This window comes from Panthera tigris, chromosome C1 (genome assembly GCF_018350195.1).
Source record: "Panthera tigris isolate Pti1 chromosome C1, P.tigris_Pti1_mat1.1, whole genome shotgun sequence".
NCBI classification, from domain to species: domain Eukaryota; kingdom Metazoa; phylum Chordata; class Mammalia; order Carnivora; family Felidae; genus Panthera; species Panthera tigris.
The window spans coordinates 57,296,350-57,311,898 of NC_056667.1; the positions used below are offsets into that span (position 1 = coordinate 57,296,350).

The 15,549-nt window shown below is 34.6% G+C and overlaps 1 protein-coding gene across 1 annotated transcript in view; it reads left to right on the forward strand.

Moving 5' to 3' along the window:
• The window catches only part of LRRC7 (leucine rich repeat containing 7), a 556,339-nt gene that overhangs the window by 238,255 nt on the left and 302,535 nt on the right, over positions 1–15,549 (forward strand). Inside the window, exon 4 of the mRNA XM_042996209.1 lies at positions 13,496–13,613. Coding sequence (XP_042852143.1) covers positions 13,496–13,613 — 118 coding nt within the window. The remainder of the gene's footprint in view (positions 1–13,495; positions 13,614–15,549) is intronic.

Consider the following 15,549-nt stretch of genomic DNA (forward strand, 5'->3'; position numbering starts at 1 on the left):
TGCTGCAAATGGCATGATTTCATTCTTTCTTGTTGCCAAGTAGTATTCCATTGTATATATAAACCACATCTTCTTTATCCATTCATCAATTAATGGACATTTAGGCTCTTTCCATAATTTGGCTATTGTTTAAAGCACTGCTATAAACATGGAGGTACATGTGTCTCTATGTATTAGCACTCCTGTATCCCTTGGGTAAATTCCTAGTAGTGCTATTGCTAGGTCATAGGGTAGTTCTATTTGTAATTTTTTGAGGAACATCCACACTGTTTTCCAGAGTGGCTGTACCAGTTTACATTCCCAACAACAGTGCAAGAGGGTTCCCGTTGCTCCACATCCTTGCCAGCATCTGTAGTTTCCTGATTTGTTCATTTTAGCCACTCTGACCAGTGTGAGGTGGTATCTCAGTGTGGCTTTGATTTGTATTTCCCTGATGAAGAGTGACATTGAGCATCTTTTCATGTGTCTATTGGCCACCTGGATGTCTTCTTTAGAGACATGTCTATTCATGTCTTTTGCCCATTTCTTCACTGGATTATTTGTTTTTCAGGTGTTGAGTTTAGTAAGTTCTTTATAGATTTTGGATACTAACCAAAACTGACTAACCTTTATCCAATATGTCATTTAGAAATATCTTTTCCCATTCAATCAGTTGCCTTTTAGTTTTGTTGATTGTTTCCTTTGCAGCACAGAAGCTTTTTATCTTGATGAGGTCCCAATAGTTCAATTTTGCTTTTAATTCCCTTGCCTTTGGAGATGTGTCAAGCAAGAAATTGCTGTGGCTGAGGTCAAAGAGGTTGTTGTCTGCTTTCTCCTCTAGGGTTTTGATGGTTTCCCTGTCTCACATTTAGGCCTTTCATTCATTTTGAATTTATGTTTGGGTATGGTGTAAGAAAGTGGTCTAGTTTCATTCTTTGGCATGTTGCTGTCCAGTTCTCCCAGCACCATTTGATAAAGAGATTTTTTTTTCCATTGGATGATTTTTCCTGCTTTGTCAAAGATTAGTTGGCCAGACATTTGTGGGTCCAATTCTGGGTTCTCTATTCTATTCCATTGGTCTATGTGTCTGTTTTTGTGCCAGTACCATACTGTATTGATGATTACAGCTTTGTAGTAGAGGTTAACATCTGGGATTGTGATACCTCCCACCTTGGTTTTGTTCTTCAATATTACTTTGGCTATTTGGGGTCTTTCGTGGTTCCATACAAATTTTAGGATTGTTTGTTCTAGCTTTGAGAAGAATGCCGGTGAAATTTTGATTGGGATTGCATTGAAACAAATTAAAATGAAAACACAACAATCCAACCCCTTTAGGATGCAGCAAAGGCAGTCCTAAGAGGAAAATACATTGCAATCCAGGCCTGTCTCAAGAAACAAGAAAAATTCCAAATACAAAATCTAACAGCATACCTAAAGGAACTAGAAGCAGAACAACAAAGAAACCCAAACCCAGCAGAAAAAGAGAAATAAGAAACATCAGAGCAGAAATAAATAATATAGAATCCAAAATAAAAAACAGTAGAACGGATCAATGAAATAGAGTTGGTTTTTTGAAAAAATAAACAAAATTGGTAAACTCATAGCCAGACTTCTCAAAAAGAAAAGAGGGAGGACTTAAATAGATATAATCATGAATGAAAATGGCTTTATCACAACCAATCCCTCAGAAATATAAACAATTATCAGAGAATACTATGAAAAATTATATGCCAACAAACTGGACAACCTGGAAGAAATGAACAAATTTCTAGACACCTACACACTACCAAAACTCAAATGGGAAGAATTAGAAAATTTAAACAGACCTAAAGCTAGTGAAGAAATTGAATCATTTATCAAAAATCTCTCAGGAAATAAGAGTCCTGGACCAGATGGCTTCCCTGGGGAATTCTGCCAGACATTTAAACAGAGTTAAATACCTATCCTTCTCAGGCTGTTCTTTTTGTCTGTTTTCAATAAATTTTTGAGAGATATTTGTTAAAATACCCTGTTATCATGTTACCTCCATGTAGGCAAGTTAAACTTTTCTTCAAATATTTTCAAGGTAATGATAGTAGGTGCATACAAGTTTAGAGTTATATATTCCTCATGAGCTGGTATTTATTAGCAGATGGCCACTCTCTCTCTAGTAATACATTTTGCTTCAAATCATTATTGTTGCATAAACTTTCTTTTGATTAATTATGCCAGTTTTATTATTTTTCCATCAAGTTTTCAGTGGATCACTAGTAATAAGATATGGCTTGATTTCTTTTAAATGTTTATTTATGTATTTTGAGAGAGAGTGTGAACAGAGCTGGGGAGGGGCAGAGAGACAGAATCCCATGCAGGCTCTGTGCTGCTAGCACAGAGCTGGATGCAGGGCTCGATCCCATGAACCATAAGATCATGACCTGAGCCAAAATCAAGAGTTGGATGCTTAATGACTGAGCCACCCAGGTGTCCCTCACTTGAGTATTTTTAATATTAATATACATGATAGTTTTTGTTTTTAATTGGAGAAACTAATCCATATTTATTGAAGGCTACTCTGGGTATATTTTCATTAATATATTCCATACTAGTCTTCATTTTTATCTATATTGCTTCTGTTAAGTATTTACTTTTTTCCATTATATTTACTAAATATATATGTTTTATTTTTATCTTATTCCATTTATCTTGCTTCTACCCTGTAGGAAATTATGCACCTTATTAATATTGCTTTAGTTGTTACCCTAGAAATTTTTTAGTTACTGTAGAAATTAATTTAAAGTTAATCAGTATCTTTAACCTCCTCATAAAGCAAATATCTGAGACTTTTTTAATCAGATTATCTTTTCCCTGATACATATACTTTTCTTCTTCAGAATTTTAGTTCTATGTAGATTTTTCCAGCTTTATTGAGCTATTAGTGACATGAAACATATATAAATTTAAGGTATAGAGTGTGATGATTAAATACATGTATATATTACAAAATAATTACCACAATAAGATGTTAAGTTATCAGTAAGTTACCACATCTCCATCCCTTCACATAATTATGATTTGTGTGTATGTGTGTGTGTGTAATAACATTTAAGATCTACCTTCTTTAAAACTTTCAACTATATGATATAGTATTGATAATTATAGTCACCATGCTGTGCATTAGATCTCCAGATCTTATTTATCTTATAGCTTGGAATTTATAACCTTTAACCAATATCTTCCCATTTCTCCCATCCCACAGTCCCTGACAACCACCATTCTACTTTCTGTTCCTATGAGTTCAAATTTTTTAGATTCTGCATATAATTGAGATCATACAGTATTTGACTTTCTCTCTCTGATTTCTTTCACCTAGCATAAAGGCATCAAGATCCATCCATGTTTTCACAAAAGGCAGGATTTCCTTCTGTTTATGGTTGCATAGCATTCCCGGAGATACACACACACACACACACACACACACACACACACACACACATATATATATATATATATGTATTTATTTTGAAAGAGAGAGGGAGAGAGGCAGAAGCAGAGGGAGAGAGAGAATCCCACCCAGGGTCTGCACTGTCAGTGCAGAGTCTAATGTTGGGCTCGAACTCATGAACCATGAGATCATGACTTGAGCTGAAATCGAGAGCTGGACATTTAAACAACTGAGCCACCCATGCACCCCACACCATACCTTCTTTCTTCATTCATCTGTTGATGGACACAGGTTATTTCTATGTCTTGGTATTGTGAATATGCTGCAATGAATATGGAGGTGGAGATATCTCTTTGAAGTAAGTGTTTTCATTTCCTTTGTGTATATACCCAGAAGTGGGATTGCTGAATCATGTGGTAGTTCTATTTTTAATTTCCTGAGTAAACTCCATACTGTTTTTAATGGTGGCTGCAGCAGTTTACATTTCTACCAAGAGAGCACAAAGGTCCCCTTTTCTCCACAACCTTGCCAATACTTGTTTCTTGTCTTTTTGGTAATAGCCATTCTAACAGGTAGGAAGTGATGTGTCATTGTGGTTTTGATTTACATTTCCCTGATGATGAGCAATGTCAAGCATATTTTCATGTACCTGTTGACCATTTGTATGTCTGCTTTGGAAAAGTCCTTTGCCCATTTTTTGATAAGATCATTTTGTTTTTTGTTTTATTTTGTTTTAGTATTGAGTTATATGAGTTCCTTATACATTATGGATATTAACCCCTTATTCGATAAATGGTTTAAAAATATTTTCTCTTATTCCGTAGGTTACCTTTGTATTTTGCTGATCATTTCTTTTGGTGTGCACAAACTTTTTAGTTTGATGTAGTCTCACTTGTTTATTTGTGCTTTTGTTGTTTGGGTTTTGATGTCACGTCCCCAAAATCTTTGCTAAAACCAACGTCAAAGAGCTTTTTACCTATATTTTCTTTTAGTAGTCCTACAGTTTCACATTTTACATTTAGTATTTAACTCATTTTGAATTAATTTTTGTAAATGATATAAGATAGGTGTCTGATTTCACTTTTTCCCATGTGGTTATCCAGTTTTCCCATCACTATTTACTGAAGAGACTATCCTTTCATTTATTGGCTACCTTGTCAAAAATTAGTTAAATGTATATAAGTAGGTTTATTTCTGGGCTCTCAATTCTATTCTGTTGATCTATATGTTGGTTTTTATGCCACTACCAAACTGTTTTCAGTTACATTTATGTATGTATGTACGTATGTATGTATGTATTTACCTATCTCTTTACTTTGAGAGAGAGAGAGAGAAAAAGGCATATGGACAAGCTGGGGAGTAGAAGAGTAGGTGAAAGAGAATCCCAAGCAGGCTCTGCACTATTAGTGCCTGATGCAGGGCTCTATCCCACAAACCTTGAGATCATGACCTGAGCCAAGATCAAGAGTTGGACACTCAACTGACTGATCCACACAGGTGCCCCCTTATATTGATGTTTTAAACCTTAATTAAAAATTTTGCCATTTTTATTTTTATATAGCCGATGCTTCTTTAGATTTAACCAACTGTGTATTTTAAATTTTTAAAAATGTTAATGCTATTACTTCTTGTAGCTCAGACCTCTCTGCTAGACTCATTTGCCTTATTCCTAAAAGATACTCTTTGACAGTTGTTTTGGTGAAAGTGTCTTGGTAGTAAACTCAGTTTGTCTAAAAATGTTGTCATGTTGTCCTTTTCCTAAAAAGTAGCTGTAAATACTATATTACTTACTCTTAGTATTTTAGTAATAACATCTAATGAATCATTGCTTTAACTGGTAAATCTTCTTTCTCTTTCTCAATCTTTAGAAGGTAATCTTTCCTCTTTGGTAATTTTTAAGATCTACTGCCTTTGATACTCTGCAGATTCATATAAGTTTACATATAGTTATTTTTGATTTATCTTATTTAGAATTTGTTGAGCTACCTCAACCTGAAGATGAGGGTCTCTCAACAATTCTGGAATTCCTTAAGAACCTCATCCTCTTTTTCTCTACTAAATTTTATGTACATTTCAAAAAGCTCTTCTTGCTGTATTCTTCATGCCATCTAACCAGTCTTTTCTATTTTCCATCTCCTTGTCTTTCATTCAGTTCATTTCTTCTTACCATCTAGTTCACAATTACTTTCTCCAGCCATGTTTATTCTTCTGTTCTGTGAGCTCTTTTTGATAATGTCTTGTTTTATCATCATGCTTTCTTTCAAATCATACTTTTATTTCTGTGTATAAATTGCATTTTGTGTTTTATAATTCTAGTATTTGCATTATTTAGAGGCAAGATTATTTTTCTGTAGTATCTCATTCAGTTGATTATTTAATTATATATTTAGTGATTTTTTTTTTTTTTAATGATCCCATGTTTCTTGGAACTTTATCTGTGGGAATTCATTGAGGCCTGAATTTAAAATACATTCCTTCAGAGGAGACTTGTATTTACTTTTACCAGTAATTTGGGGGCAGTAGTAATCTAGACCACCTGTAACTCTGGATTGGGTTTTAAGGAGCTTTATAGATACTGTGAATTCCACACCCTAACTCACTGGAAGATAGGCTGTGGTTGGAAATCCCTAGAAGGCTAATTTTGTTTTTATTTCTGTGTCTTTTTTATTTCCTCCTTTCCTTTTCTTTTTCCCTACCTTTTTCCTTTCCTTTCCTCCCTCCTTCCATTCCTTTTTTTGTACCAGTTTTCCTTCTTTCCCTTCCTTTCCTTAGTTGTTTCTTTTTTTTTTACCTTTCCAATTTTTTTTGTTTCCCTCCTGTCTCTTCCTTTCCTTCCCTTCCTTCCTTCCATCATTCCTGTCTCCCTCCATCCCTCCCCTCCCCCTCCCTCTCTCTCTTTCTCTCCCCTTCATTTCTTCTTTCTTTCTTTCTTTCTTTCTTTCTTTCTTTCTTTCTTTCTTTCTTTCTTTCTTTCTTTCTTATTCTTTTCTTTCTTTCTTCTCACTTCACTCAGAGCCAAACTGAAAAAAAGCATGCATTCCCCACCAACCCTCTTTGCAGGACTGTTTTTTCTAGTTCATTCACCCTTAGGAGATCCCAACTCTAACTGGTGTGGTCTGTAAGCCAAGCTCCCACTCTGTTCAGATCCCAAGCAGTTTTCCATCCTTCTATTTACAAAACAAAAAACAAAACAAAACAAAACAAAAAACACCTCAGCCTTCAGGCACCAGAGACCAACAGATATCACTGGAGCAAAAGTTAAATGTAGACCTGTTTAACTCTATGCATTATAATTTTCTTTGTTATTCTGGAATTTGAGGAATTCTTGTACTTTAGAGCCAGAATTTAGGTGTGTGTGTGTGTGTGTGTGTGTGTGTGTGTGTGTATGTGTGTAGCTCTGCTTCACTACAATGTTTTTCTTTGAATAGTTAGTCCACCATACTGTTAAAAACAGAAATTGACAGTATCACTTCATGTCTTTATTTTCAGTGCTAAACATAGACCATAGCATACGATAGGTATTCACTAAATGTATTTTAAATGCATGTAAATGTTGTAGATTCAGAGCATTCACTCAAAGATCCAAGTCTCCTCATGCTTTGAAGCTAATTATCTGAAACTAGTTTCAGTTACACAGTCTTTGAGTGGGAATATCTTTAAATGCTACAGAAAGTCCCATTATTATCCCTCTTTTGCCTTCATCTGGCTAACTTGTGCTGTCTCTTGGGTGATCCATTTTTTCATTGCCTCGTCCAGGTGTACTCTCATGAGTCAACCCACCACTATCATCAACATAATTTGGTGCAGATATTCTCCTTTTGTGTTTTCATCACACCTGATATTTATCTTGGCAGACTTTTTATTCACATTGTATCTAATTTATTGTCTAAATATTAAATTGTAAGCAATCTGATCGCAGTTGCTGTGTCTTACTCACTTTGTGACCCTTTCACTTAGCATAGTATGTAGTTTGTAACAAGTATCAGTTAATGGTTTTCCATGAATAAATGAATATTATGCCTTTTAAAATATACATTTTTGGCTCCAAATATGTTTTATTTCAACACTCAGACCTTTATCTTTTGTATCAGCTCTCTTAAAAAAATATCTAACCATTGGGGCGCCTGGGTGGCTCAGTCAGTTGAGCATCCCACTTTGGCTCAGGTCATGTAATTACGGTCCATGAGTTTGAACCCCACGTTGAGCTCTGTGCTAATAGCTCAGAGCCTGGAGCCTGCTTTGGATTCTGTGTCTCCCTCTCTCTCTGCCCCTTCTCCAATGTCTGTCTGTCTGTCTCTCTCTCAAAAATAAATAAACATTAAAAAATGTTTTTAAAAATCTAACCATTGCTTTCCGGAGTCAGTAATTTAAATTGTGTACTCTTCTCAAACCAATTTCTGTCAGAGTTAAACTGCTTCATTTCGCCCAAGAACACTTCACTACAAAAATATTTTAAGACTCAAAACAGTTTTATTGTTTTTGAAATGTGAAATACCATTAACAAATGAAAACCAGGATAACCATTACCATTAACAGGCTTACTCTATTAACTATTAATTGTGTTTTCTCTTTTATACTGTATGAAAGAATTACAGCTATTTCATAATCATTATTTCATTTTCACTCAAAGCTTGAATCTTGCAAGAATCACTAAAATGCCTTCTTAATTTCTTTGCCAACTTGTAGACATTTTGACTCATGTTCAAAGCTGACTGCTTTGTTCATGAAATTTAGATTCCACTGAGATTGTTTACCTATCTGAAATTTCCAGTTCAGTGAAGTACCACTCTCGGCTGGAATTTGCCACTTTCCTCATTTTTCCCTTGGCTTATCTAAGTGTACTTTCACAGATATTTATTCAGCATACACTATGTACAAGACACTGTGCTAGCTGCTTTGGCATATACAAAGGTGAAACAAGTTGATATCAAGATGAATTAAACAAGACTCTTGCCTTCAAAGACCTCATCATATAGAAAAGTAAGAAATCAATTACTATATAAGTATGCCTCTGTATCTGCATATATAAATACTCAGAATGTCTAACAGTTATCAAGCTCTTACTATGTGCCTGATACTTTTACATTTTCATAAGTTATTCATTTCATTAAATCCAAGGCTATTAATACAATAAGGTATGCCATCATTGTGCCACTAAGAAAGGTACACTCCTTAAAAATTGTAACTTGCTCATGATTGTACAATTCATTACAAATATCAAAGATGTTACTATGTAAAAAAATGCAGTACTTAAAATTGATGAAATATATTAACTCATTTAAATATCTCAACAACCTTTCAAGTTAGGTAATGTTATTTTCCCATTTTTACAAGTTAGGAAATTGATAGAGTTCAAAGATGTTAGGTAACTTGCCTAAGATCACACAGCTAATAACTAGATGCATGGGAATTAAACCCACATCAAGCTGATTCAAAATGCCATGCTTTTAACCTCTATACCAGAGGAGTCTTCAATTCTCCATGTAATAAGGTGTTTAGGAGTTTTTAGAACTATGCTCTTGGCATAGATCATTTAAAAGTGAAGAAGAATATAGTGTCCTCTATTAATTATTTTTTTAATTTTATTTTTTCCAAGTTTTTATTTAAATTCCAGTTAGTTAACATACAGTGTAATATTAGTTTCAGGTTTAGAGCTTAACGATGATCACTTTTATACAACACCCTATGGTCATCACAACTACCCTCCATAATAGCCACCACCTGTTTAAACCATCCCCCTGCACACCTCCCCTGTAATCATCAGTTTGTTCTCTACAGTTAAGAGTCTATTTCTTGGTTTGCCTCTCTCTTTTTTCCCCCATGTTCATTTGTTTTGTTGCTTATATCCACATATGAGTGAAATCATATGGTATTTGTCTCTCTCTGACTTGTTTCACTTAGTATAATAGTCTCTTTGCTCCATCCACATTGTTGCAAATGGCAAGATTTAATTTTTTTTATGGTTGAATAATATTGTATGTATATACCACTTCTTCTTTATCCATTCATCAGTCGATGGACATTTGGGCTTTTTCCATAATTTGATTATTGTTGATAATGTTGCTATAAACACTGGTGTGCATGTATCCCTTCAAATTAGTATTTTTTGTATCCTTTTGGTAAATGCCTAGTAGTGCAATTGCTGGGTCATAGGGGTAGTTTCATTTTTAACTTTTTTTTAAAAAAATTTTAATATTTATTTATTTTTGAGAGAGAGACACAGTGTAAATGGGAGAGGGACAGAGAGTGAAACATAGTATCTGAAGCAAGCTCCAAGCTCTGTACTGTCAGCACAGAACCCAACATGGGGTTTGAACTTAGGAACCACGAGATCATGACCTGAGCCAAAGTCAGACACTTAACCAACTGAGCCACCCAGGTGCCCCTGATTTTTAACTTTTTGAGGAACCTCCATACTGTTTTCCAGAGTGGCTGCACCAGTTTGCATTTTTTCACCATCAGTGTTAAAGGGTTCCCTTTTCTTCATAGCCTCACCAACACCTGTTGTGTCCTATGTTGTTAATTTTAACCATTCTAACAGGTGTGAGGTGATATCTCATTGTTAGTTTTTATTTGTATTTCCCTGATGATGAATGATGAGCATCTTGTCATGTGTCTGTTAGTCATCTGGATGTCTTCTTTGGAAAAATATCTATCTATGTCTTCTGCCCATTTTTTAACTAGATTATTTGGGGTTTTGGTATTGAGTTTTTTAAGTTCTTTACATATTTTAGATTCTAATCCTTTATCATATATGTAATTTGGAAATATCTTCTTCTATTCAGAAGGTTGCCTTTTAATTTTGTTGATTGTTTCATTCACTGTGCAGAAAAGCTTTTTATTTTGATGAAGTCCCAATATTTATGTTTTCTTTTATCTTCTTTGCCTCCGGAAACATATCTAGTAAGTAGTTGCTATGGCCAGTGTCAAAAAGGTTATTGCCTGTGTTTTCCTCTAGGATTTTAATGGTTTCCTATCTCACACTTAGGTCTTTAATCCATTTTGAATTTATTTTTGTGTATGATGTAAGGAAGTAGTCCAGTTTCATTCTTTTGCATGTTGCTGTCCAGTTTTGCCAACATCATTTGTTAAAAACTGTCTTCTCTCCGTTATAGAAAATCCAACCCCCCCCCCCGCAAAATTGCCAGAACTGATACATGAATAAAGTCACAGGATACAAATTCAGCATACAGAAATCTGTTGCATTTCTATACACCAATAATGAAGCAACAGAAGGAGAAATCAAGGAATCAATCCCATTAACAACTGCACCAAAAACCATAAGACTCTTAAGAATAGACCTAACCAAAGAGGTAAATGATCTATACTCTGAAAACTATAAAATGCTGAAGAAAGAAATTGAAGATGACACAAAGAAGTGGAAAAACATGCTGTGCTCACGGATTGGAAGAACAAATATCATTAAAATGTCAATATTATCCAAAGTAGTCTACACATTTAATGCAATTCCTATCAAAATACCACCAGCATTTTTCACATAGGTAGAGAAAAATAATCCTAAAATTTTTGTGGAACCACAAAAGACCCCAAATAGCCAAAAAAATCTTGAAAAAGAAAAGCAAAGCTGAAGGCATCACAATTCCAGACTTCAAGCTATATTACAAGGCTGTAGTGATCAAGACAGTATGTTACTGGCATAAAACCAGACATAGATTGATAGAGCAGAATAGAAAACTCAAATTAACCCGCAACTATATGGTCCATTAATCTTCAACAAAACAAGGACCTCTAATTAATTCTTCAGATAAATTGAGAATTTTGTGGTGATGATGAAACTTGAATTTTAAAAAAAAGCTGTTTGAAAATAATTTGTCCGAATTTTGAATAAAATGGTTATAGTAATCAGATTAAAGAGTTGTTAGTACATCTTACCAACATCAATCATGAGGCATTTGAATTTCCAAAATCTTTATATGTATAACTAACCACATTGCATGTGGGTGGACCTAATGGTCCTAACAGAATGATAGAGACTGTGCAAAAATTTAAATTAACATCTACCATGAGTATAGACATCTGTTTTTCTATTTTTTAAAGGGAAAATTAGTAATTAGTAAAAACAATCCATCAAAGTTTTCTTTTGTTTGTTTTTGTCTTTTTGGTTTTTTGGTTTTTTGTTTTTTTAGGTTTTATAAAAAGAGGTAGTGACACTTCTGTATGGCATTTTGAAATTCTAGCACTATGTTAAGTATTGGAAATAATCTTTATAAGGAGCCAAAAATGACCAACCAAAAGCAAGAAACTGTATGTTTTATTTAAGGAAAGACCAGTGCAATCTAGTTTTTAAAAAACTAATGAATTAAGAAATAACAACCATGTATTACATTGTTTTTGCCTATAAATAACTAATTCCGTGAAAGAATAAGCACTAGGTAAATGCTCTGTGGGCCAATTGCATAGTCATGGATACCAGACACTTTATCTGTGGAAATTCAGCAAAATAGAATTAGAAATGTCAAATAGAAAAAAATCTCATTAAGATAATTCTTCCAGAAATGAATAAAAAAATCTGCCCCAACTGTTCATATCTTGAGTGGTCAAAATGAGATTGGCAGAGCTAAAAAACCTAACATTGTTTCCCAAAATATGGTACTGGAAACACCCGCATCAAAATAATCAGATCAGTAGAGTGTATTGTTTAAAAATGCAGATTTTGAGGGGCACCTGGGTAGCTCAGTCGGTTAAGCGTCTGACTTCGGCCCAGGTCATGATCTCACAGTTCATGACTTTGAGCTCCACATGAGGCTCTGTGCTGACAGCTTGGAGCCTGGAGCCTGCTTCGGATTCTGTGTCTCCCTCTCTCTCTCTGCTTCTCCCCAGCTCATGCTCACAGTCTGTCTCTGTCAAAAATAAATAAACTTAAAAAAAAAATGCAGGGGCGCCTGGGTGGCTCAGTTGGTTATGTGTCCAACTTCAGCTCAGGTCATGATCTCCTGGTCTGTGAGTTCGAGCCCCGCGTTGGGCTCTGTGCTGACAGCTCAGAGCCTAGAGCCTGCTTCAGATTCTGTGTCTTCTTCTGTTTCTGCCCCTCCCCTGCTCATGCTCTGTCTCTCTCTGTCTCAAAAATAAATAAAAACATTTAAAAAATGTTTTTTAATGCAGATTTTGATCCCCATCCCAGACCCATCATGTCAGTACTTCTTTGGGTAAAGCCCAAGAATCCACATTTGAAACAAGCACCTCGATTTACCAGTGATTAAAACCATGCTGGATGTAAGAACCATTGCTTTAACACTTAACTCTTCTCCACATAGTACTTTGGACTGATGGCAGATATGAACCAATCACTAGTGATTTTTTTAGCTAAATATCAGAAGTTAAATGTTTTGGGGCACGTGGGTGGCTCAGTTGGTTAAGCGTCCAACTTTGGCTCAGGTCGTGATCTTGCAGTTCGTGAGTTCAAGCCCCACTTTGGGCTCCATGTTGACAGCTCAGAGCCTGGAGCCTGCTTCAGATTCTGTGTCTCCCTCTGTCTCTGACCCTCCCCTGCTCACACTCTGTCTCTCAAAAAATGAATAAACATTAAAAAAAATCTTTTAAATAAAAAAAAGAAGTTAAATGTTTTATTTGCTAGATGTTTATGAAGCACTGTGGAGGGACACAGAGAAATATGAGCCCGTGTATTCAATTGTATCACAGTACTTGCATGCCAAATAAACAACTGTCAAACATGGTTAAATGGAAGTAATACGTGGTTGCAGAGAAAGAGAATTGAGGTTACCCTGGTAGCTGTGGGAATAGAAAGGAAGGGACAACTCCAGAACATATTTGAAAGAAAAAAAATCAATAGGATCAGTGGCAAATTGAACATTAATAGTAAACAGTAGGGGAAGAAACAGAATCCCTTGTGTTTTGAATTTGGATAGCAGAGAATAGTGAGGCACTAACATGGAGATGGAAAATGAAGCATTCTGAAAAGAATTGAGAATATGAGTGTGGAAGAAGGTGAGACTTTTGCAGCTGGTCCTTTTATTACCCCATTTATAAAGATGGTGATTTGAATTTTGTTGCTGAGTTTATGTATGAATGGATTTAACCAAATTGAAATCTAATTAATCATTATTTTTTTTACAGCAATTGTTCAACTGTCAAGCTCTAAGAAAACTAAGTATTCCTGATAATGATCTTTCAAATCTGCCAACCACTATTGCTAGTTTAGTTAATCTTAAAGAACTCGACATCAGTAAAAATGGTAAGATTCTCATCTTATCTCTAAATAATTTGAATTTTTATATGAAGACATGCTTTGTTTTCTATTAGCAAATGATATAACACTTTTTATGTGATTTTGTTTTAACTCCAAGTTAATTTTGTTGAAACGTTAAATCTTAAACTATAAATCAAAGACAGAAAACCTCTCTCCCCTCCACTTATTAATATCTCTGGCTCACTCAGGCCTTATTTCCCCCTGTATTCAGATATGTGATGGAATCTTTTGCAGAACATTTTACTATCTTTACACCATTTATTTTCCTCATAATCAGAGTAAAATTTTTTCCTACATGTTCAATGAGGTGTACCTATTCACTGTACTTGGAATTGACTCCCAATTTCCCTTACTTTGCTCCATGTTTCCACATAACACTGACCATCTTCTCAGTATTATAGAATTCACTTACTTATTATGGTTACTGCCTATCTTTTCCTGCCTCAGATTGTAAATTCTGTTATTAGGCAGGAGGGATTTTTCTGTTTTGGTCACTGATATATCTATCTCAGATGTCTTGAGCAGTGGCTGCTCAAATAATAAGTGCTTAGTAGTATTTGTTATATTCTGGCCAAATTCACGTGTGTGGTGATGTTGTTAATGCTGATGCTAATGTTGATGTTCATGTTGATGACATTTTCCTTTAAATGTTTGTGGGATTTCCTGTGTTCTCATATATTCATAAATCTTACCAATTAACTTGGCTCCTTATTTTACTAGAATAAAAGAAAGATTAGTCAAAAGGGTTATGTCCAGGCACTATGAGGATATAAAACATTACCCTCAATCATTATACAAGTTGGTTAAACTTGTGTGTGTGCATGTATGTGTGTGTGTATGTGTGTGTGTATGTGTGTGTGTACATGTGCGTGTTGCTTTTTTTTTTCAGGCAGTATGTTTGGTGCCAAAGGAACAGGCGTAAACAAAACAAGTCCCTCCCTTCATGAAACTTACATTTTAATGGATGCATTAGACATTAGACAAGTAATTATGGATGATTAAATAAACAATTAGTGTGAAGATACGTTGGATGTGAAGGGCATGTATACTAGTAGAATAAATCCAGTTGGTGTGGTTAGGGAAAGTTACCCTAAGAAATGATACCTAAGCCCAGACAGGACAAATAGAAGTTGTTATTCAGTAGCTGTAAAATTTCATTTATGCTGGATGAGTAAATTATAGAGATCCACTTTACAACGTGGTGTGTATAGTTAACAATACAATGTTGTGCAATTCAAAAATTTTTCAGAAGGTAAATCTCATATTAAATGTTCTTACACACAAAAAATATGGAGACACAAGGAAACTCTGAGATGTTTTGGATAAATCTATTACCTTGTTTGTGGTGATGTTATCACTGGTATTTGCATATGTCCAAAGTCATTATGTTATATATATTCAATATGTGCAGTTCTTTGTGTATCAGTTATACATCAATAAAGTGTTTTTTTAAAAAAAGGAAACAAAAAATAAAGGAAAAACTAACAAGCATACTAAAAAAAAAAGAAGAAGCAGCAGCTAGGTAAGACTGGTTTGACATTCTAGGTACATAAGGATCTTAATGTGTCATTAAAGACCACCAGAAAAATCTCTTGATCACATGTAAACATAGCATACCTAAGAAACTCTGGAACATCCCATTTAAAATTAAGATCCTGCTGTTATTGTCCACTAGATACACACTCTATTTCCTTTCCCTGTTTCATTTTCTTTATACTATTTATGAGAAACTGACATACTACATATTTAAATTGTTTATATATTGTCTAGAGTCCCATTTACTAGAATTAAAGTCAGTAATGTTCCAATTTTGTTGTTCTAGTCACTGGTATATCTTTATTGCCTAAAACAGTGTGTGGCATACTATAGACGCTCGATAAATATTATTGATTGAATTCATGAATGAATGTTCCTTTTGGAA